The sequence below is a fragment of the Lethenteron reissneri genome, chromosome 39, assembly GCF_015708825.2.
Source record: "Lethenteron reissneri isolate LAM-NWPU_2019-01 chromosome 39, ASM1570882v1, whole genome shotgun sequence".
Taxonomy (NCBI): Eukaryota; Metazoa; Chordata; class Hyperoartia; order Petromyzontiformes; family Petromyzontidae; genus Lethenteron; species Lethenteron reissneri.
This window is the reverse complement of record NC_083817.1, coordinates 305,594-330,346: the sequence shown is the minus strand read 5'-3', so window position 1 is coordinate 330,346 and position 24,753 is coordinate 305,594. Positions and strand designations below refer to the sequence as shown.

General features: G+C 49.1%; 1 protein-coding gene across 1 annotated transcript; it reads right to left on the bottom strand.

Annotated features, from left to right (window-relative positions):
• Positions 1-1,765: 1,765 nt before the first annotated feature.
• LOC133352042 (exosome RNA helicase MTR4-like) lies at positions 1,766-24,753 on the bottom strand. Its single transcript, XM_061567756.1, has 27 exons — positions 24,424-24,753; positions 23,290-23,436; positions 22,804-22,870; positions 22,037-22,099; positions 21,252-21,364; positions 20,511-20,685; positions 19,882-19,972; positions 18,885-19,009; positions 18,263-18,361; positions 17,325-17,415; positions 16,578-16,709; positions 14,972-15,051; positions 12,846-12,956; positions 12,217-12,318; positions 11,305-11,430; positions 10,890-11,040; positions 10,341-10,513; positions 9,923-9,991; positions 9,609-9,722; positions 7,910-8,020; positions 7,267-7,455; positions 6,635-6,798; positions 6,414-6,519; positions 5,950-6,006; positions 5,377-5,539; positions 2,874-2,978; positions 1,766-2,268 (listed from the first exon to the last, which is right to left on the bottom strand). Exons 1-27 carry the CDS (start codon positions 24,504-24,506, stop codon positions 2,216-2,218), a joined length of 3,060 nt encoding a protein of 1,019 aa, XP_061423740.1. The 5' UTR covers positions 24,507-24,753; the 3' UTR covers positions 1,766-2,215.

Genomic DNA, 24,753 nt, shown 5'->3' with positions numbered 1-24,753 from the left:
CTCGCACATGAGAGGGACACTGGGTGGAACAGTGCTCGCACATGAGAATAGGAACACTGGGTGGAACAGTGCTCGCCCATGAGAGGGACACTGGGTGGAACAGTGCTCACCCATGAGAGGGACACTGGGTGGAACAGTGCTCACCCATGAGAGGGACACTGGGTGGAACAGTGCTCGCACATGAGAATAGGAACACTGGGTGGAACAGTGCTCGCCCATGAGAGGGACACTGGGTGGAACAGTGCTCGCACATGAGAATAGGAACTGGGTGGAACAGTGCTCGCCCATGAGAATAGGAACACTGGGTGGAACAGTGCTCGCCCATGAGAGGGACACTGGGTGGAACAGTGCTCGCCCATGAGAATAGGAACACTGGGTGGAACAGTGCTCGCCCATGAGAGGGACACTGGGTGGAACAGTGCTCACCCATGAGAGGGACACTGGGTGGAACAGTGCTCGCCCATGAGAATAGGAACACTGCGTGGAACAGTGCTCACCCATGAGAGGGACACCGGGTGGAACAGTGCTCACCCATGAGAGGGACACTGGGTGGAACAGTGCTCACCCATGAGAATAGGAACACTGGGTGGAACAGTGCTCACACATGAGAGGGACACTGGGTGGAACAGTGCTCACCCATGAGAGGGACACTCGGTGGAACAGTGCTCGCCCATGAGAGGGACACTGGGTGGAACAGTGCTCGCACATGAGAGGGACACTGGGTGGAACAGTGCTCGCACATGAGAATAGGAACACTGGGTGGAACAGTGCTCGCCCATGAGAGGGACACTGGGTGGAACAGTGCTCACCCATGAGAGGGACACTGGGTCGCACAGTGCTCACCCATGAGAGGGACACTGGGTGGAACAGTGCTCGTCCATGAGAATAGGAACACTGGGTGGAACAGTGCTCACACATGAGAGGGACACTGGGTGGAACAGTGCTCACCCATGAGAGGGACACTCGGTGGAACAGTGCTCGCCCATGAGAGGGACACTGGGTGGAACAGTGCTCGCACATGAGAGGGACACTGGGTGGAACAGTGCTCGCACATGAGAATAGGAACACTGGGTGGAACAGTGCTCGCCCATGAGAGGGACACTGGGTGGAACAGTGCTCACCCATGAGAGGGACACTGGGTCGCACAGTGCTCACCCATGAGAGGGACACTGGGTGGAACAGTGCTCGTCCATGAGAATAGGAACACTGGGTGGAACAGTGCTCACACATGAGAGGGACACTGGGTGGAACAGTGCTCACCCATGAGAGGGACACTCGGTGGAACAGTGCTCACCCATGAGAGGGACACTGGGTGGAACAGTGCTCGCCCATGAGAGGGACACTCGGTGGAACAGTGCTCACCCATGAGAGGGACACTGGGTGGAACAGTGCTCGCCCATGAGAGGGACACTCGGTGGAACAGTGCTCACCCATGAGAGGGACACTCGGTGGAACAGTGCTCGCCCATGAGAGGGACACTCGGTGGAACAGTGCTCACCCATGAGAGGGACACTCGGTGGAACAGTGCTCACCCATGAGAATAGGAACACTGGGTGGAACAGTGCTCGCCCATGAGAGGGACACTCGGTGGAACACCAGGAAAGTGACCTCAAGGCAGTGACAAATAATCTGAAATCAGTTGCAAACTATTTTTTAAGTCATTCTAAACTATATGTACACCATACTGTGGCATTGACCGTGTGACCTATTACACAGTATCGCTGACCCTGGTTGACAGTTGTAATGTATTTATTACACAAACTAAATAAACCAATGCGATTGACTGATTTTCCACAACTTCCCAGGCCTCTTTTAATGCATGTGTTTTACAAAGCAAGTCTTTAAAAACACCTTTGTACAATATTAAAAACAAAACCTGTTGGCTCAATTGTAAATCACCTCTACTTAAAACGAGTTTGTAAAAAACGTGCTGTGTTCTGACCGCTTACGTTACTTTTAAGCAAGATCAGCAAAGCCAAATGGCGAAGACATTTCAACACTCAGCAGCAACTACATAATTTAGATCGCTGTGGGTCAGGGTCAGGAGGTGGGTAACGGTTAAGTGGAGGGTTGGGGGCTGTGGGCGAGGGTTGGGGGCTGTGGGTGAGGGTGGGGGCTGTGGTAGAGGGTTGGGGCTGTGGGTGAGGGTGGGGGCTGTGGGTGAGGGTGGGGGCTGTGGGTATAGGCTGGTGGCTTGGTGACGCGAGTGGCAGCATTACAGGTACAGGCTGCCCGCAAACACGATGTCGCGCTTGATGGCAGTGACAGCTGTAGGGAGACACAAATGCAACACTTAGTGGCCCTCGTGCCTCACAAACGGTGGAAACAAGCACATTAATGTGACAGCATCTCAGTCGACCCACAACACCTGGGTCTGTAACGACACCTGCCGATGAGCCTACGACACTTCACGTGGCTTCAAAGTGCACCTAGCCTGGCGCAAGTGCTGTGGTGACGTCACCGCCACTTAGGGGTAAATGTTGTTTTATGTGCATATGCATGCGTGAGCGTTTATGTGGGGAGCAGTAGTGTTGTTAGTGCGCTGCCCTACAAACCCGGCAACCCGAGTTTGATTCCCGCTCATGGCCAATACATGTGACGGTTCAGCCTCAAATGAGTATGTGGTGCGATGGGTAAATATCTCCACTTGGAAGCCAAAGACGGCTGGGTGTGGTGCTGGCCACCCACCCCCCTCTTGTGCCGTGCAGGCCTTCATTAGGCGCTCGATAACAGCACTTGCACCAACAGTCTATCAAGCCTACATGGGAGACCTTTGTCTCTATGCATGCACGTGTGGGCATGCACGTGTGTATACATGAGCGCACGTGTGTGTGTGTGTGTTCATGATGCATTGTGTGATCATCACAAATTACCCTTATTAAACTTTTCTTCCAATTCGGAATTCCCAATGACATGCGCTGCCTTGCCCATCTCCTTCAGGAGCTCCTCCAGCCTTCGGAAACAGCGGATGATGCTGCCTGCAGAGTACACGCACACACGATCCACCCAGCTACATGGAACTGGGCAAGTCGGAGAGCAATCCGTGGAAATAATAGGAATTCTATTCTTGCATATGGCAATATATTCAGGAGCTAAATGACAATGTTGAGGTCTGCTAGCCGTAAGAGTGCTTTAGGAGAAAATCTGTGTAGTTTTGCTATTCCTTCACTGAAAGAGTGCAGACTACAATGGTTCACTATTCGGACCACAGTTTGGGTTGCATGGGCAGCAATTGCACTCATTTGGCTTGTGCCGTTAATTTTCCATATATGAAGGACATGTGCGCATTGGCCAGATCAAGATGTTCTGATGAAGTTGATGATTACACCAGTGAATCAGAATCTTTATGAAGACGAGAGGAATCTGATAAGCCATGAAGCTCGTTTTCACGGATGTCCAGTGTCTTTTGAGGAGGGATGTCAAAGGCAGGAGGTGCGATATTTGAGTCTGGAATGAGGTGTTGATTCTGGACGTCCGTGTCATATTACTGTTCACCGGCATCCTTCCGGATCTGCGCGAGATTCAAGGATGGTGACAGCATGAACCCAGAAGGTAGGAATGAACAGCAGGGATAGTGCAGCATTAAGTCTACGTAATAATGTTTAGTTTTTATATATATATATATATCGCTTCATCGTTTATGCAAATTGCATCTCACAATGCTGAGGACCCATGGATGAGCTGGAAGGCAGCAACCAGGTGGTGAGCCGGCCCCAATAACTGCCCAAGCTATGGATCCCTCTGTATATTAAGATGTGTTTAGACATTTAATGAGCTTCTATACACGAGGCAGGAAACCGGAGCACCCACAGTGGACTACAGGCGAGCGCCACCACCGCCTGGCATCATAAGAAAAAGTCACATTTGTAATGGGCTTAGTGTGCGCGTTCACACTCGCAGGGAGAGGAGGATTCAGAGGCGTGGGAAATCACAGACGAGTGGGAAGCGAGTGAGAACTGGCGCCAACTATTGCCCAAGCCCTGTGACCCTATCTTGCAATCTGTCCAACTCTACTAATGAATATCTTACAGATGTGAGAGGAAACCACAGTATCAGGAGAAAACCCCGTGTGCAAGGAGGGGGGTAACACTCAATCCCCGTACAGATGTAAATGTATCCACTTGGTGTACTGCGATATGCTGGAAAGAACAGAGCTCTAGAGGTGCTACATACAAAGAGAGGTTTGTGCATCGCAATAATATTAACTGGAGGTAATTAGGGCACAAACTATCGTACAATGAACAGTGGACCTCATGCACCCAACAATGGAGCACATAAACAAGTTACAGGGGTTGGGCGGTGGTGCCTCCCTCTAATAGAACATCTGCGCCAGTTATAAACATTCAAGGTGGCCTGCCTATGATCCATCCTGGGTTTAACCAAACTGGATTGTGTGAGGCGTTCACAAATCCTTGAAAGATATGCATACTTTCCCATCAGTGAGTTCCTCCAGCGGGCAATGCCGCGTTGGCTGGGTCATGTAGCCTGCATGCCCAAACACCTCATGCTTAAGCAGCTTTCTGTTTGACTGGATAGAGGGGGCTAAATGGGCAGAACACGGGCTGGAAAAGAGATGGATTGATGCGGAACAGGATGATGTGGAGCTGAGTGGACTTGCTGAAGACTGATACCAGCGGTGTTAAGATGGGCCTCTTTTGGAGGAGGCTCATGAAGGACGCTACTGGGCAGTTGGAGGCAGTCGCCCTCCAACAACAGCGGCGGGCAGAGTAGTGACGCTCACAACGAGTGGAGCGCCAGGCGGCTAAAATAGAGCATGTTGGCACAGTAGGGGGTACAACTGGTGCATCTGCCAGTCATCTCAGTCAACCCATGGCACCTGGGTCTGTCCCGTAACCTATCAGTGAGCCTTCGACACTTTACGTGGCCTCAAAATGCACCTGGCCCGGCACAGGCGCCGTGGTGACGTCACTGTAACTTAGTGGCAAATGGCAGATGTTGTGCGTCTGTGTGTGTGTCTTTGTAACTGTGTGTCCATGTGCGTCCGTGTGCGTGCGACCGTGTGCGTGCGTCCGTGTGCGTGCGTCCGTGTGCGTGCGTCCGTGTGCGCGAGTCCGTGTACCGGGAGCAGTAGTGCGGTGATTAGCACACTGGAATATGAACCCGGTGACCCGATTTCGATTTCCGTTCAGTCAATTTTGGTGACGAGTATCTAAACTGGTCTGGACATCGTCTAGGTTGAGTTAGCCTAAAATCAGTATCATTGGGGAGACCAAGGCAGCCGGGCGTGGTGTTGGCCACCCACCCGCTCGTGCACCATTCCAACCTTCATAGGTGCTCGCTAACAGAACTTGTCCCAAAAGTTTGTTAAGGCTATACGGGGATCTTCGTTTTTGTATGCATGCATCCCAGCCGCACCCTCGAAGGCATCGGTCATGGTGGTGATGGTGAAGAAAGACTCTCCGAGGGCCCAGCTGTACACGACATCCATGAGCTGAGGCCGGATGTCATCCAGGAGGACATCCTCCCTCCCTAGCAGCTTGGCCTCCACGGACACGTGTCCAATACGGCGCGCACACTCCTGCACGTCACACACCACACACGCACACTCCTGCACGTCACACACCACACACGCACACTGCTGCACGTCACACACCACACACGCACACTGCTGCACGTCACACACCACACACGCACACTCCTGCACGTCACACACCACACACGCACACTGCTGCACGTCACACACCACACACGCACACTGCTGCACGTCACACACCACACACGCACACTGCTGCACGTCACACACCACACACTGCTGCACGTCACAGACCACACACTCCTGCACGTCACAAACCACACACGCACACTGCTGCACCTCACACACCACACACGCACACGCCTGTACATCACACACCACACACGCACACTGCTGCACATCATACACCACACGGACCCGGTATGGATGGGCAGCAGTGAGCTCACTGTGCTCACCTTCATCTTTCGGAGAGGTTCGGCCAAATCCGTGGCGAGCTTCGGCGTCTCCGAGGCCTGCCGAGAGATGGGGCAGTGTCACGTGCTACAGGACACGGCAGTGAAGTGTCACGTGCTACAGGACACGGCAGTGAAGTGTCACGTGCTACAGGACACGGCAGTGAAGTGTCGTGTGTTCAGGCACACGGCAGTGAATTGCTGAAGAAAGGAGGGATTGAGTTTAACCCAGTGACAAGTCATGCACGGCAGTGTGTAGCACAGACAAGTAAAACAACGCGCATGTAGCCATAACACATCGACGATTGCACCATCCAGAGATGTGGGTCACGGCAATTGACAGAGCCATTGGAACACAGTGGGACTATTATAGTGCCGCCACGTGGATGCACAAGGAGGCAAGGAATTGGACAAGAGTAACGTGGCCATGTAGGAGTGATCGGTGGAGGGTGGACGGATGCCACTACCTTCTCTTGGAAGACGAAGCAGCTGAGCAGCGCGGCGGCCTGCTCGGGGGACAGCTCGTTAAAGATCCCCTCAAACACAAGCTCCGTGAGCAGCAGCTCGTGCCCGCTGAGGATGAGCACGCAGCGGGAGGGGAGAGAACACACACCGCTTCTTTAGTACGACGCCAGGTGCCGGATAACGCCGTGTCGCGATATGCCGTGCTATGCCATGCCGTGCTCACGCGGTAATCTCGCAGGCCACCCGGCCCTTCACTTGGATGACGTCGGCCTGTGTGCAGTATCCGAGCCGGCGCAGCACGCGCTTGCGCCGCTTCAACTCGTCCATTTGCAGCATCATGTGTGCACGGCGCACCTCTTTCCTGACGGCGCGCATCTCCTCCGCCACCTATCGCAGCCCCACCGCCACCACCACACCACCGGCACACCACGTTTCTACCACACCATCCCGCTATTACATTGCAACCACAGTGCAACCACAGCGCCATCAGACTGCCGCACCATGGCCTTTGAGATGAGGTATGATATAAGGCTCTTTGAGTAGCAGAGGCATTAAAGTGTCATTTAATTGAAAACGTATGTGTATTTATTTTTACATATGAGAAGACTTTGTATTGCTATGTCAGCAGATCTCCCCCTTTTGGGTAAGGATCCCTGCCCCGTCAATCAAGACTACCTGTTGTTCCCCTACCTCACTCCATTTCACGTTTTTTGTTCTCGAGCAGAAACATTTATATTGGTTCAGGTTCACGGAATGTTGGGGTCAGTGCCAGCTAACGGTTACGTTTTGCGGTTCGACTCCATTAAGGAAAATGCTGGCAGAGGCAAGCACTGGCGGGCGCACGGCGCCACTAACCTGGGCCTTGCTGACACAGATGCCGCGGATGGCGTCGCGCTGCGAGCTCGTGTGCAGCGGGTGAGCGAGCCTCCTCTGCGCAAAGGCCCTCGTCTTGTGCAGCACGGCCTCCAGCTCGGGGTCCTTGATCCCGAGGTCGTGCACGGGGTCCATCAGTGGCACCCCGTCTGGGAAGCGAGCCTTCACCTCCTAAACACAAAGGCTATTAGTGAGCACCTATGAACGCTGGCACGGCACACAAAGCGGTGGATGGCCAGCATTACGCCCAGCCACCTTTGTTTCCCTCGTGACGATGTTTACACATCGTGCCACATACTCATTTGAGGCTGAATCGACCAAGGAGAAGCTCAGGAACGGTTCCAATATTTACCACATTCGTTGGCCATGAGCGGGAATTGAACTAGGATTACCGGGTTCGTAGCGCAGCACACTTACTGCAACACTTCTGCTCGACTTAAACACAGGCATGCACACACACACATACAGCTTATGGAGGCAATTGACCACCAGCGAGCGAGTGACTCGTGAATCGTTGAGTAGTGGACGAGCCACTCAGGGAACAATCGACGCAGATCGATGAAGCATTGAGTGAAAGCTGCGGGGGCTGGATGAGGCTGGTGGGGGTTTGGGGAGAAGGCGTCACCTGCAAGGTCTTCAGCACATGGTGCCGAGCCTCGGGGGTGCGAAGGTCCGGTGGCATGTAGAGCCGCACTGTGCTGATCGCCTCCACCAGCTCCAGCGCAACCGGCACCACCTACTCAGGAGCAGCGCAGCGCAGCAGCAGCAGCAGCAGCGGGGCACGGTCACAGCGGCATGGCACAGCGCCATAAGCAACACTACAGACACACTCGCATTCATTTACCAATCACAACAGGCCTTTATAATTTACAAGTTATTTTTGGCTCAGGCCACATCATGATATGGTCAAATTTGTGTCGTTGGACCCACCACAACTTGATATAGCCAAACAAATTCAATTGTCACGTGTAAAAGCATTAATTTGATCAGATTGTTACGTGGTCCAACTAAAATTTTTATTGTGAATTGTATTAAGAGGTATCTCTCCATTTATGACCGTTTCGGTTTATGAAATTTCACATTAACACAATTGATAAACTGTGGACAATTTTTGAACAACGAAATAGAATTTCCGCGTGAGTGAACTTTCACATGGCACGCGCCACGAGATCAAACAAGAAGCACGCAGGAGGCTGCGTCATAGGTCTGCGACAGCATCACAATATTCTCCAGTGCAACAGGGATGTCTCCACGTCACCTCTCCAGTCATTCCAAGATACAGATCTTTGGTGGGTTCCTGGAAAAGGTTAATCATTTTCGTTTTAATCAATTACTATTTAATCGTATTTATGTTTATTATTAAAAAAATTAGTATTGTGAAAAGTCACAGATATTCTTTGGGTCTTTCGGTAAAGCCAAGTAGATAGAAAAAATAATCAAAATAATAACAATATCACGACGTTTCGATCGCGACACAAACAATCGTCTTCAGAGAAAAAAAGAGGGGGAAACCTGCCGAGGCAGGCTGTTTATAAAAGTTTAGAGATGGGTGAGGCAGCTAATGTAAATGTAGGAGAGGTCTCCTAACCTGCAGGAGGTCTACACCAATCAAAGAGCTGTTTACAAATGGGTTAGAGATGGGCGGGGCAGCTATGCCCATGTGGGGGGTGGCCATTGCATTGTGAGAGATTAGCATGTCAACGTAAGAAATTTGCTTGTAAATGTAAGCTCGGCGAGAGCTCGGACAGTGCAGGTGAGGAGAAGAGTTGGAATGACTAACCAAATCACATCCTTAATTTTGCGTATAAAATGTATCTTAAAAGCCATTCCGATTTACAAAATGTAGTTTTTTTTTTAATGCATCGCTTTTGTAAATCGAGGGATACTTGTAACTGGCTGCGAAAACCTACCAATACGTTCATAAAAGTGGTGACGGAACGATCAATCCCCAGGGATTTGATCATTTATGTTTATAATTAATGGCATTTACTTAAATTCTGCATCAACCAAAGCGCCTTACGTCACATCTCAAACATTTAAAGAGCACCCCTAGTGGCAGCTACCCCTGTTTGCCACAGAGCCTGCAAGTGGGAATTATTCTTACCAGTGGGGGGGGGGGGGGGCAATGTTGCTCTGTGTAATCCCAATTCAGTAAATTGCAAGCCTATTTTTTCCTTATTTTACTAATTTGGACCTTTACAGATGTGCGCATGTATATGTGTCTACGTGTCTTTGTGTATACAGGTGTGTATCCTTGTCTGTGTCCTCGCTTGGGTGCGTGTGCACTGGTGTGCGCGAGCGTGTTTGTGTGCGCGTGCGGTGACCTGCAGCTCCCCACGCTCCTTGGGCTGCGGGGGCCGTGGCGTCTCCGTTGCTGCGTTCCGCACGCTTTCCTCCGAGCACAGCAACAGCGCCTCCACCACATGGGTGAACTCCTCCTGCCCCACACACACACAATTCATCAAGCACATCCCATTCATTCACAACAAAACCTCCACTCTCATTCCAATTATTCACAATAACACCGTCATCTAATTCACAACAATAACACTGGAAAGGTTGGAGGAAGTAGAGGAAGAATAATGAAGACAATGATGATTTAACAAAAGATGCATTCTCCCTACATGCCGTAGCTCACCTGGCTTGTTGGTTTGCGCTGAAAGTTGACGACAACACCCCAGCCAAAGTGTTCTTTCCCATGTGTGACCTTGCGTGACAGGGCACAGACACAGAAGACGTGATCACACTCACTCCAACGGCCATGCCTGCGGCATAGCATTGGCCACATCCACAATCACCACGACGACAGCACGTGTCGTTATTAGCATCGTGGAACTTACACTCGATTAGGAGGCAGCTAAGGCGGTGGACGTATTTAACCCAACATCAGAAATGTTCTATCCACTGCTGGAAAAGAACTCCCTAAGTCGTCAACACATGTCATGGCCTTGCAATTAAGCTGCTCGCCTATTTGTGGCAATTCTCTGCGAGTGAAGCGTGCAAGATGGAACTCCGGCTATGGTGTGGATGGCGCTGCCGCCGATAGCCAGCTGCACCTGTACGAGGCGGCCAGGCTGCAGCACGTGCAGGCAATGCTGTGGCCGCAGTGTGATGGCGCGCGCCTCTGCATGCAGGCGCTGCAGCTGCTGCTCGATGTGGTAGTAGGAGGTGGCGCTTGCCTCGTCCGGCACGGCCAGCGTTGCGTAACGGCCCTGTAGCGCCTGCAACTCTGGGCCACACACACGGGCAAACACACAAAGATCCCCCATATAGCCTTTAACAGACTGTTCGTACAAGTATTGTTAGCAATAACATATTCAGGCCATTACGCCACACAAAGATCCCCCATATAGCCTTTAACAGACTGTTCGTATAAGTATTGTTAGCAATAACATATTCAGGCCGGTACGGCGCACAAGGGGGTGGGCGGCCAGCACCACGCTCGGCCGCCTTTGCCTTCCCAGTGCTGATGTTTACACATTGCACTAGGTACTAATTTTTAAGGTTGAGTTGACCTACAGGAAGGCCATAACACGTGTGAGAAGCTGGAGGAGTGCTATGCCCTGGGTCCTGGCGGTGGCTCTCTGTGGGTATGGGCCACTCACTGGCCAGGAGATCAGGCACAGCCTTGTACTGCTGGAACTGGAAGAAGGACTTCTCGAGCATGTACTCGGGGTTGATCTCCTCCACTCGCAGCAGGTTCAGCACCATGTTGTAGGTGAGGTGGAAGGCGCTGTTGAGCGGGTCGGGTGAGCCCTGGTGGACACAAGCAGTTATCAAGATTACACAAGGCACATATATTTGGCCGACGTTGGAATATTGTGGACAATCTGGCGTGCAGCACCCAGTTTCTACCTCACTGCACTGCACTTAACAGAATTCAACACAAAGCAGTTAGGTCGATTGATGATCCAACACTCAGTTGAGGTGAATGGTCAGAACGCAGACCGATGCACTGATGCGTAGGCTGAGTGGAGGTCGGTGAAAGCTGATGGGCGGTATCACGGTGTGAGGCGGCACCTGTAAGAGCTGATGTCCTACGGTGGGGCTCATCTTCTCATCGACCATGAGGATGACGGTGCCGCGCTCGTCCATGCCGCGCCGGCCCGCGCGGCCCGACATCTGGATGTACTCGCCAGACGAGATCTGAGCAGTGCGGGAGGGGGACGAGCAATCAGAATCTCGGCTTCTTAGTATCAACGTGGAACCACAACCCTTGCTGGTTTACAACTAACTCACCCAAGCCATGGGCAAATCTCTGAGCCAGTATAAGTGGAAACTTCATCAGAAACCAGATCGACTCTATTCAAATGTGTTTGGAGTAATGTTGGAAGATGCATCACAAATCAAGTTTTTGCATTGTAAATCGATCCATGGTGGCATGATATAAACGTCGTAGATGTGGATCATCGTAAATCAGACCAGTGTAAATTGGAGACCGCTTGTACTTGCTGTGATGTTGTGGAACATGTGGTTGTTCTGGTCACCAGTGATCAGGCCGCCATGAAACCCTAAGCATGAGCAGCTGTGTTTATCTCAGATGGTTTACACTATTACAATTGACGGTCAAGATAATGGTTTTACTTAACTTTACCTATTTTACCTGCGTAAATATAAGGTGCTCAAACACTAAATATATATGAATTTAAAGTCATGCATGGACAGCCACGCATGGTTGTGGCAAAATATGCAAAGAAAATATTATTTTGGTGATGTGTACATTGTCCTTTAAAGTTGCAGGCCAAAACACCGCATAAGTTATAATGTGCACAGTTTTCGCATCAAGGTGCGGGATATCACAGACAAGTGGGAAGGCGGCCAAAACCGGCACCACCAACAATTGCCCAAGCTCCTCTGCGGTCCTAAATTGGGGTGTTTGGCCAAAACTAAATCACAATACGCAAGCGATCCAAGCGGCAGAGAGCCACATACCCAGCGGTGGTCGCGGCCGTCAAACTTGCGTGCGCTGGTGAAGAGCACGGTGCGGGCCGGCATGTTGATGCCCATGGCAAATGTCTCCGTGGCAAAGAGAGCCTGCGTTACACACAGCAACACAAACACAAAAATCTCCCGTATAACCTCAACAGTTGGGGCAAGTACTGTTAGCGAGCACCTATGAAGACCGGCACAGCACACGAGGAGGTTGGTGGCTAGCATCATGCCCAGTCGCCTTTGTCTTCCAAGTGGCGATGTTAACACATTGCAATAGGTACTCATTTGAAGCCGAGTCGACCTAGAGGAGGTCCAGGACCAAAAAAGAGCATTATCACTGGTGTTGGCTGTGAGCGGAAATCGAACTTGGGTCACCGGGTGCATCGTGCAGTGCGCTAACAATTGCACTAACGCTTCCCACACACACTGCAACACACAAGCATACACTCACTGACAGCAACATATACACAGGAGCAGCAAGGGCAGCACAGTAAACAAATATACGAGCAAGTCAATGAACCATGTTGGCACAAAGAGAAACACACAACACAAGCACATGTAGGGGGCAAACATGTCAGAAAACTGCTCCCTCTACCCAGCACACTGCTCCCTTGCTACCATGAACTCACCTTGATGAGGCCCTCAGAAAAGAGGATTTCAATGGTTTCTTTCAGGACAGGCAGCAGCCCACCATGATGGATGCCAATACCTCGCTTTAGAATGGGCAGCACTCGTTGCACCTGTGGCACAGACACAAAACAACAACCGGCATTTGCCACTAAGTGGCGGTGACATCACAACGGCCCTTGCGCCAGGCTATGTGCACTTTAAGGCCATGTGAAGTGTCGAACACCTGCTGGCAGGTTACACACACAGCGAAACACTCAACTGTTTTGAAGACAACAATTTTCTGCAAGAATTTACTCGTATTTTTAACGTAGAAATCACATTCATTATGTTTGAGTTCATTATTTTATTAAACATGTGACTAGATCACCGTGCGATCCACGTGATACTTTATGCTAGTGTTTATGAGACCACATGAATTGGCCATTTCAACACGACAACATTTTATTTAAAGCTGCTTCTACCTGTGCATACATTTGTGTGTGAAACAATGTATATATTATACATTTCTGTAATGCCTGTGAACATTTAATAGCCCAATTCTGTCTGCACAGCTGCTTTCTGGACTGTGTCCCTGTGTCGACGTCTCTCTACTCATCAGACTTTCTCCGTGTCAAAACTCTCAGAGGACTAATCTTGATTTGAAGAGGACTGTCCCTGTCTCCCTCTCTCTCTGGACTGTTTTCCCGGTCTCCCTTCTCACCCTACCCACAGTGTTCACGTGGTTCACATGGTCATTAGCAATGTGGTTGGCAATGCCACTGAGTAACCAAATCAGCCCTCACCGACACAGAGAACTGTGGACCATCCACACTTGCCTGTGCCCCCTCTGTGGAGTTTAGTATTCCATGTGTTGCCGAGCTCAGGCCCAAGGGCCAATACATCAAGTGGTCAGCAACATATAGCACTATCGAAACCGTGATAGATGAAAGTTAACAGACTACTGGTTAAATTTCGATTTAAAGCTTTCGTGACTGCAGGGATTCATCTTCTTGGTTCTTTCGATAAAGTCACGTAGAAGGGAAATAATAATAAAATAATAAAAATATTAAATATTCAAATATTAAAAATAAAACATAATAAAATACAATTCTCTGGAGTGCATAAGTAAGTTCTGTATCATCGATCAACTTGATTGCTTTACATTTATTTATGTGAAGTGAATCATTAAGTTTAGAATATAATTAAGACAGCTGGTATGGTCATTTAGATTTCCCCTGTTCCATCTCATTAGTTTGCTGGCCCTGGCTGCATGTGGACTGTGCCATTTGCTGCAGTGAGGGTGTGTGGGTGGTGTGGGTGGTGTGGGTGGTGTGGGTGGTGAGGGTGTGTGGGTGGTGTGGGTGGTGTGGGTGGTGTGGGTGGTGTGGTGTGGGTGGTGTGGGTGGTGAGGGTGTGTGGGTGGTGTGGGTGGTGTGGGTGGTGTGGGTGGTGTGGGTGGTGTGGGTGGTGAGGGTGTGTGGGTGGTGTGGGTGGTGTGGGTGGTGTGGGTGGTGAGGGTGTGTGGGTGGTGTGGGTGGTGTGGTGGTGGTGTGGGGTGGTGTGGGTGGTGTGGGTGGTGTGGGTGGTGTAGGGTGTGTGGGTGGTGTGGTGTGTGGGTGGTGGTGGGTGGTGTGGTGGTGTGGGTGGTGTGGGTGGTGTAGGGTGGTGTGGTGGTGTGGTGTGGGTGGTGTGGTCGGTGGGTGTGGGTGGTGTGGTGTGGTGGTGGTGGGTGGTGTGGGTGGTGTGGTGTGGGTGGTGTGGGTGGTGTGGGTGGTGTGGGTGGTGTGGGTGGTGTGGGTGTGTGGGTGTGTGGGTGGTGTGGGTGGTGTGGTGTGGGTGGTGTGGGTGGTGTGGGTGGTGTGGGTGGTGTGGTGTGGGTGGTGTGGGTGGTGTGGGTGGTGTGGGTGGTGTGGGTGGTGTGGGTGGTGTGGTGTGGGTGGTGTGGGTGGTGAGGGTGTGTGGGTGGTGTGGGTGGTGTGGGTGGTGTGGGTGGTGTGGTGTGGGTGGTGTGGGTGGTGAGGGTGTGTGGGTGGTGTGGGTGGTGTGGGTGGTGTGGGTGGTGTGGGTGGTGTGGTGTGGGTGGTGTTGGTGGTGTGGGTCGTGTTGGTGGTGTTGGTGGTGTTGGTGGTGGCGGAGAGGTTTTCACCTGCGGCAGCTTCTGGTCCTCATCTGAAAGGCAGCTCATGGCGTTGTTGAACACCTCCTCCACCAGGCACTTCTCTTCCTCTGTCGCCAAATTCATCACGATCCAGCGCGGAGGCACAATTGTAATACAATAAACAAGCACACAATTCGCCCTCCATATCTGTCCCCTCACGTAAAATATTACAAGTATTTTTACATAGCCCATCAACAACCCATTGCCATCTGAGAGTGCAGCTTCAGTTTAATAGATTCAAATTCAGAAGTGTATTACCTGAGTAAATAACCCATTGAGCTATATGGCAATTATTCAAGGGCGACTTGGTCAGCAGACAAACATGGCAGCATGCGTTACAAATCAATAATTATAATCAATACAAGAAAACTCTGGACCAATTTTGACGATCAATGTCTCATCAGTAGCCTCAGGCTTGTTTGAAGAAATGCTTTTGAAACTGCAAGATGTTAATTGTCAAGTATACTTTGGAAACATGGATCCCAAGTTTGATGCAAACTATATAATGCGCAACACAACATATCAATTTGAGTTGTAGCGGAGAATAAGTAACAAATAAAGTTGTAGCTTCACTGTATCAATGCAAGAACCTTTCTATGCTCCTCGTCTATTCTGTTACATGTTTAGTAGTCCCTTGGTTAACTCGTTTTTTATTCGTTCCACGAAAACTGTTAACCAAAATAACTGTAAATCGAATATAGGAATTACATGTTAAAAGCATGAATCCGTTCCAAGAATTTTGGAAGTTGATCTTTTTGACTCTAAAAACATAGTTTGACATTTAAACACTCAATATTCAGAAATAAACATTATAAGAACAATGATGAAGCTTTTCTACAGACTCACCTCACTTTTCCTTCTCCTGAATCCATATTATTAGCAGTTTTTTAATTGATGTAATAATTTCCCAACCTTTTAATATCCTGGTCTAGAAATCGTTCGCATTGGTAGCTTTAATTTTGTCCTTATTTTCTAAAATTGCAAAAATGGTGGATTGGGTCCAGCTAAACTCACTCATAAGTGCACTGGTTTTTACCCATTTTTCATGCTTATCAAAAATGTCCTGCTTTGTTTTCAGGCTAATTACTTTCCTATTCTTCTTTTCCTCTTGCGAATTCACTATAGGGGGCATTACAATCACTATTAACTTATAAGTTGAAAAATAAGTAAAAATCACTGAGTCTGCAAGAGCTGTTTCCGCTGCCAAAACAGAAAACGTAATGTAAACAAAGCCAGTGAAGGTCTAAATGCTCATAAATAGACGTCGCTGATTGGCTGAATGCTCAGCCCACTTGCGAGCGCTCTGATTGGCCGAAATTGGCGTCCGCGTGCATAATTTAAACACTGTTAATCCAAATTTGAACATTAGGTCGAAATCATGGGGTCCTTTGGGAGGCAAAACGTGAACCGAAAAACCTTCCACGGGGTCCCTCTTGGCTTTCTCTCCCACAGACTGCATTCACCCCGATCTACATCTACGCACAGATATAGAAATTCGGCCTCGTGAATGAGCAGATAAACAAAGGGTGGCATGGGGAGGCCTTCACTCAGCTGCGGATAGACAATGGCACCCGCCGCCTTGCATCGCACATACCCGTGTTGAAGTCGAGTTGGGAGAGCTGTACGGCGTAGGTCTCGCACTCGCGCTTGCTGAAGCTGAAGATAATGACGGGCTGCAGGTTCCGTTCCATGATCAGTTTGATGATCTTGAAGACATTGGACTCCCCTGCAAGCACACGAGCGGACCGAGGTCTTACCCGCTGATGTCGTCACCGGGTTTGGGTCTGTGGCAGACGACTTGCACCACAGTGGGAACCGACGACGGCAATCGACAAACCGCAAGTGGCAGTCCAGTGCAAAGAATAAAGACACAGCCCAATGATGCATTTAATGGATTTGGCCGAAAAAGCTCCACGAAATTTAATCCAACATCTGGAGCTGCTTTTTTGATGTCAGGCATTCGTGTCTATGCTGCACATGGCCTGCAACACCTTATCGGCAAGTGACCAGTTGGCGAGTCACCACACATTTGTGAAACTCCCTCACACTATCGTGAATTCATTTCTCCCTGGCAGTGAACCAAAACTGCATACATTACAACTTTTACATTATTATCATTATATGATCTTCTCCCTTGTATATATGTACCTTTAATCCAGGGGTCAATAAAAATGAGTACCACTTTGTGGAAAGCCAACAGTGGTTGCCCTACAGTGGACCCCACCGTATGAATGTGGCATTGGGCCTCCACCAGAGAGGAGCACCAGCACACACTATTTGGAGCAGAGCAGCATTGCCTCTGGCTGTCTGAGCGAATGTGAGGAGGAGGGTCTCTGCGCACCCTTATTGCCGCCCTTGCGCTTGCGGGATGGGTCGCCTCCTTCCCGCAGTTGGGACATCGCTTGCAGGAAGTTGTCTTCCTTGAAGTCACGCTGAAACAGCCAGCACAGAGCAGCAGTGGATCAACCAGTGCTAACACCCTCCTCCTCCCGGCTCTAACTCGCACACACAACACCTCCACACACAGGAACTCCCCCTCCTCCTTCCACTCTCACTCCCAGCAAGGGAGCACAGTGTGGTAAGCCTAATAGTAAGGCCATACATTTTTTTTTAGTTCACTCTAGGTTCAGTAACAAGGTGTACGACTCAACATAATGGGAAGCATTACCAAGTCACCAGTACAGTATATAAACATAGTTGAACTGTTTAGCAATTTTCCTTCATGTAACCAGATATCAAGCAGCCTTTCATTGTATATGCCAAATGGAAATTCCATCACAGCCACATATTCAAAATGTGTAACTCATGACCGACAGGACCTAGTGAGACCCCTAAGTGCACGGGTAATGGTTCCGACTCCTAGTTAGGACTCCTCATGACTTGGGGAACAAGGTCAGAAGCCATGGCAATCTTTATAGTGTCATAGGCCTTGACTTGTTAAAAGCAGCATACACACGTACAAAGACAAAGATCACCAATATAGCCTTTCACACACTGTTGGGGCACGTGCTGTTAGCAAGCACCTTATTAAGGCCGGCATGGTACACGAGGTGGGTGGCCAGCACCACGTGCGGGTCTAGTGCTGATGCTTACACACCACATCAGGTCCTTATTCAAGGCTGAGTCGACCTTGGGGAAGCCCAGGACCGGTTTGAATAATCGTTACTGGTGTTGGGGGGGGGGATCGAACCCGGGTTGCCGAGTTTGTTGCATAGCACGCCAACCACTGAACTACATTGCACAGACACACATGCAAAGGGCACAAAATCACGACCGTACAAATTCGTCAACCACCAGGAGGAGGCCGTCGCCGCCAGCTGGGAAGATGAAGTGCTGTAGAGGGGTCGGCCGGTAGTCGGTGGACACTACGTGACATGGCTGTAACACACACAACGCACAGACATCTCCTCTTTAGCTTTCATGACTACTGGAACATGTTCGGTAAGTGAGCATGTATGCTTTGGACACTCATATTTATCCATTGTGCAGATAAAAGATAGATACAACATGGCAACGAAAGTAGTAGTGATAGAAGGAGGCAAATGATCACCAGTTAATGAGTGGGGTACTCATTAAACAAAGGACCATCAACCAAATGGACTGCTTTACAGCAAATTATATCAAATGCATTCAATGAGGTAGTTGCCGAGTGCTCCACGCTAGATGTGACAGCAGGATTTTACCTTTGGCTAAATGTATGCTTTGTATAGAAGTAAAAACTGTTCCGTTAAAGAGGCTTTGACACGAAAAAAAAAACCTTCTTGAATGCCTTCTTATCCAGATTGGTAATTCAGCCATTCCATGAACGGATTGCTGGCTCAGTGTGCCAGCCTCTCCACTACTCAGCAGGAGCCTGGACTCGAAGCGGTTTCTCTGAGAGCGTGTGCTTGGTGGGTCCCACCTGCTTGTGCAAGTGGCAGATCCACTCGGCGAACTGCGTGCCGTTGGGGATGGTGGCAGAGAGGAACACGTAGTGCACGTTGTCTGGCAGAAGGATGATGGTCTCTTCCCACACGACGCCACGCTCTTCGCCAAGCACAGACGATGCACGCACACACGGTGAAAAGTGAACCTTACAGATCCCCCCAACGTCATTCATTGCTGGAAATGAGCAGGCCATTGTGTACCGGCATCACGGTCCAAACTTGATTAATTAAAAAAATTACACCGCAAATTACCTATTGGGGAATACAGATAGAACTCATCACCACCTACTGGCAAACTAATGGCCACTTGCAGGCCGCTCCTGAGTAACATTGTGACGCACAGGGATAGATGCCACTAGCGGTACACTTAGAACGTTTGAGACGAGATGGGATGCAAGTCGCCGAACCATGTAATATGGTGTGAGATGCCCTGCCATAAAGGGGTTGTATCAAAAACTAACAATATTATTATTAAATGAACACACGATCACATACACACAGATATACATATATCACCATTAATATGATAAATAGGGGAGCAATTGGTACAAATATAGATAGTGAGCACTTATTCAGACTGGTACCACACGTGACGAGTCTACGTGACTAACAGCACAACTTTTTTATTTTTACATAGTTGCTGAACACAGGCCCAAAGGACCAAAATACCAAGTGGCCAGCAAAAGACAGCACAATTTGAAGGTGTGGTAAATAAGAGTTAACACATATCTTGAATTGAGCAAAGTTATAAGAGCTTGGGAAATGAGACGATGGGGGAAGAAGTAGAAAGGAGTGTTGTGACCTGCTAGATGGTGGGTGAATGCGTGTGCGAGTGTACTGTTGTGACCTACCGTGTGGTGGTTGAGCATATTATAGATGAAAAAAAGCAGTCAGCCACTACGCAAGTGATTACCGCTATGCCACCATAAAATATTAAAATGTAAATGCAGTGACACACATTGTATTTCCTACCTGGGTTCCGCATGTAGTGAATTTCATCGAAAATCACCCAGGCCACCTCCCTCATTATCTCTGAGCCTCGGTAGAGCATGCTTCTCAGGATCTGCAATAAAACCGGAGCATTCAGCTTCATTCCCAGATGAACGTCAGTGTCACCTGTGTTGTGAAGGCTGCAGCATAAAATTGACTTCCCAGTTTTCTAATTTCAATTCCCAGGTTCATGTCTTAGTTGTTGTAGTCTCTCCTGCCATGATCCTTCTCAGCCACTTCATTTTTGCTGCCAGTAACTTTCTTTCACGCTCCCTCCTAAGGGTCCAGCATTCAGATCCAAGAGCAGAATTGGGAATACAAATGTCTCATTTGGCTGAAATTTGTTTGGCCTTAAGATTTCTTCACTTTCCAGATTTTGTTCAAATTGCGATATTCAATTGTGTGGAACACATTCTATCACAATCTACCCAATTACAGAAATGTTTTGCTTGTAGCAGCTATGGAGAAAAATCAGAGAACCTGGAGTAAACCAACACAGAACAAGGATAGAAAAATTCCACACAAACAGGCACCCAAGTCGGCACAAGTGTTACCCACTGCGCCACCACCCTTCCGCCCTGATGTTAGAATGATAAAGCTAGTGGTCGCACTTCGGTGGTCATGACGAGGCAGGAGGCACTGGGGTTGATGGTGATGTCTCCCGTGAGCAACCCCACATCGTGGAACTCCTCGTGTAGCTCTCGGTACTTCTGGTTGCTGAGCGCCTTGATGGGGCTCGTGAATATCACGCGCTGCTTTCCACGCAGAGCTTGCGCTATCGCGTACCTGACGGTGACACCGCAAGCTCAAATTCAAGGTTTTAATTTATTTTGTTCAATGGCATGAGAACTCAAGAGACAAAGATGGTCTCATTTGCAACAGTAATCGACCAGGGTCACCAAAATAACAATAACGGTTTAACACGTAGGCTTTCGCAACCAATATCATCCATAAGAGGTTGGCATATTCTGCTTACGTGACAACCCTTACTAGTTGGCCGTGTCGGGTGGTGGCGGGTTTAATGACACATTTATATATTTATGCAATTTAACGCCAATAAAACCTCTATTATGGATGACAAAAACTATAACATTAAAATAAGTATAACAAGAAAGCAAATAGAAATCAAAGCAAAAAATAAATAGAAATTAGAATAAAAATAAAACAGAAATCCGAGTAGACAACCAAATACAAATCAGATCAGAGACTACCAAATAGAAATGAGTAACAAAAGAAATCTGAATAAATACCTGAGAAAATGAGCACTGCCTCAGTGTTCATTTGAGCAGGAACTCATTTTGATTGCCAACTATGAGATACTGAGACACATCACAAAAGCAAAGAAAACTCACTCGGCACAGACGGTTTTTCCAGCCGACGTGTGTGCGGCGACCAGCACTGACTGGCTGTTGTCAATGCATAGGATTGCCTCCCGCTGGAACGGGTCCAGCAGGAATGGATACTCCTATGGGCACAGAGAGAAGTGAGAAGAGACGCGTAAAGAGTTTGGTCAGGACGTGCGCACACACAGAGGGCTGTTTACATGTAAGCACGTTGCAAATCACCCAGCCAACCATGAAATGTGGTGGTTCAGGTTTTCATTCGTTACACCAGTTTCTCCACACATGAACAATTAAACATTGAGGAAATGGCCATGAATCTCCATATCAGGATGGTCCTGTGTACATGTGCTTCAGAGACACTTTCCTGGACAAACAACATTGTTAGGATTGATGATCCAGCACTCACCGATTCACTCCACTCACTCAAGTGGTCAGTTTCCTCTTTTTCACGCTTCTATCGCTACTACCATGGTTATCATTGACATGAACTTTACTCCGATTCCTCCATCTTGGCCCATCCATACCGTGTTCAACAACCACAAAGGTGAAAATAACACACTCATCTACTCACTTAATCACAGGCACATGCTCACCCACTCAACTGCCATATTGCAGGTCAAAATAATAATCTTTCTGCTTCTTTGCTTGTACTGCTCCACTTTGCTAATCCCTTCAAGATCTTTTAACTTTGCTCAATTCAAGAAGTGTTAACTCTTATCTGTTACAACTTTGACAGTGCATTTTGTTGCTGACCACCTTCGTGTCTGTGTTTACAATAAGAACAAGCCACTCACCTTTGCCGGCAAACCAACTCTGAGCTTGAGGGTCTCGTAAGCAGACTCCTGTCCGATGGCCACCTGGTGAACAGACCACAGGTAGGGGAACACGCACATCAGCCTGGCACACACAAGACCATGCACAACTATAATAATAAAAATAACTTTGTTTTGATATAGCGCACTTTATTCCAGGGCATTTCAGAGCGTTTTACACACGATAAGCGACTTACATCACATCTCATTTAAAACATTTAAAAGGGCACCCCCAGTGGTAGCTGCCCCTTTGCGGCACAAGGTGACTTAGCACCTGGGCCGCAAGCAGGTATTGGTATGGCAGTAGGGGTAAATTACTACGTAATCCTTAAATAATAAATTAGAGGTAAATTTACAATACGGAAAATTTAGACTGTGACATCACACAATAGCATACTCGAATGACGTCACAAGATCTTTAACACCCATTGATTAATACACCTATAGTATTAACAGGGCAGCCTGCTGGACTCGAACCACAAACCTATGCAACAATCGGCGAATGTGCTACCAGAGCCATGCCAATGCCCTTTGTCTCACCAAGTTTACTATTCAAAAGAGCTACATAATATTTTATTATGCCAGTTTTATTCAATCACAAATTATATATTTTGCATACAATTCCCATTTTAACGTGTATGTTTCTAAGTGAGATTTTTGTTGTTTTTAATGCGTTACCACACTAACCCCATGTCAGTGTGTTGTTAGCACCACGTACTAACCCCCTCCGTGCTGCGTGAGCTCCTCACCTCGTGCGTGCAGCCCTCCAGTGTCTCTACCCTCACGGTCTTCACTCTGGGCATGAGCTGGGTGAGGCTAAAGCACAGCGAGTATCAACAACAGTCATATCACAACTTAGTCGTGCTTTCTGCAGACCGAAATCCTCACCTACCCTAGTACAGCCAACGTGTTTGGGTATTTTAGTTTTCTTTAACCACAATTTCTGAGCACAGGCCCAAAAGCCCAAAACGTCAAGCTTCTCGCAATAGCACTTAGGACTTTTCCCAATCACTCATAATACATAACATTGCTAAATTCCAGAGAGGCGAACTCTTATTAAAACTTTGAGTGCTGTTTGTTGCTGTCCGCTTGATGTGTTGGGGCTTTAGACCTGCACTCAGAAACTGTTTATAAAATATAAATAATTATGCTTCTCAAATTTCCTGGAAGCCATGAGAAAAAATGTGGCTTAACCGATGAAGAAAGAGGAGTATTTGGTGGCGGCTGATGCCTACTTCTGTTCAAAGGTAATATTTCGCTCCAGCTTGAGACGCTTTCTGCTGATGAGGTCGTCGATTCCATCGGCTGCGGCTCCCCCTTCCGAGGCTGCGGACCCAGTCTCCTCGCATCCATATGGGCGTTTGGTTGGAGTCTTCTTTTGCCTGGGCAAACACAATGGTTACAGATATTTTATATATGGACTGCATTGTGGTGAATGACAATACTGGTTCTGTCAACACAATGACCTCTTATAAGACATACTGTATGGCCAACATGAAAGAATAGCTGAAATACCCTCTTGAGGGGCTTTAAAAAGCTCTCGCGAGCAGAGGCCCTGCTCCTAGAAGTGGCATTAGCAAGGACTGAATGATTACATTTTACAATACAATGACATTATCAAATCAGGACATACTCCGATCCAGCAAATCCCATCATGTGGAAAAAAAGAGCAAACGTAAACATGTTAAATAATAGTTAATCGGGCTCGTAGAGGGTACACATGCAGATTATCTGGCTGCTACTGTAAATTCCCACGTGAGAAGCCATTTCGAAGGGCTTTCATGTATGGAGTTTGTGTAACTTATTTTCATGTATGCACAGTATGTGTAACTTCTTTCGCACCGTACGTAGCCAGCCGTGCTAATAGGTGCGTAGGAAGGGCAACAAACTAAACACAAAAAAACGATTTTAAATAAATGAGTTTCCAAACGAGATGTAAAAGTGTAAAGCTCCAGTGGATTCCTCATATCGGATAGAAGCAAGTTCCAGACGGCCGCAGAAGCGCATCTGAAAGCGCCGCGCGATGCGGCGACCGTCTTTCTTGTTTTAGTTGATGGATGCCATGGCTGGTCGGGATACACAGGCAGATGATGGGGCTGATGGGGGTGCACAGGCAGGGATGGGGCAGGTCGGGGTAGAAAGAAGACCAAATACTGCAGTTGGCACCCACTCGGGCGATCCCGAGCCGCCGGGGCCCTGTGCGTCGCAGTCCAAGGCGACGATTCCAGGCGAGCCCGGGGATCGCCCGCGGCCTCGAGGCGCCCGCCCGCCCGGCGCCGCTGCCGCCGCCCAAGCGGAGAGGCGGGAGCGAGGCGGGAGGGGGAGGAGGAGGCCGCCTCTCCGTGTTTGCGCCGCAGTGCGGACGTCACCTGGGCGCGGGGACTCCCAGCGGCTTCTCGTCCGCCTCCTCGTCGAAGACGCTGAACAAGTCCCCGACAAACGCGTCCCCCATGGCGCCTCCTGCTGCGGCCCCCACAGGTTCCCTTCGGCGCCGGCGCTGCGCTCACGGCGGGAGCCAGGAACCGGTAACCGACGGCCGGTTCTGAAGCTAGGAACCGGTAACCGATTGCCGGTTCTGAGGCCAGGAACCGGTAACCGTTTGCGGTGGATTATATTTCTAATGAATGCGTGAAATGTCTCGCATTCGCTGCCGCCGCTGTTGGCCCGAGGGGCTCCAGCAGAGGGAGGGAGGGAGAGGG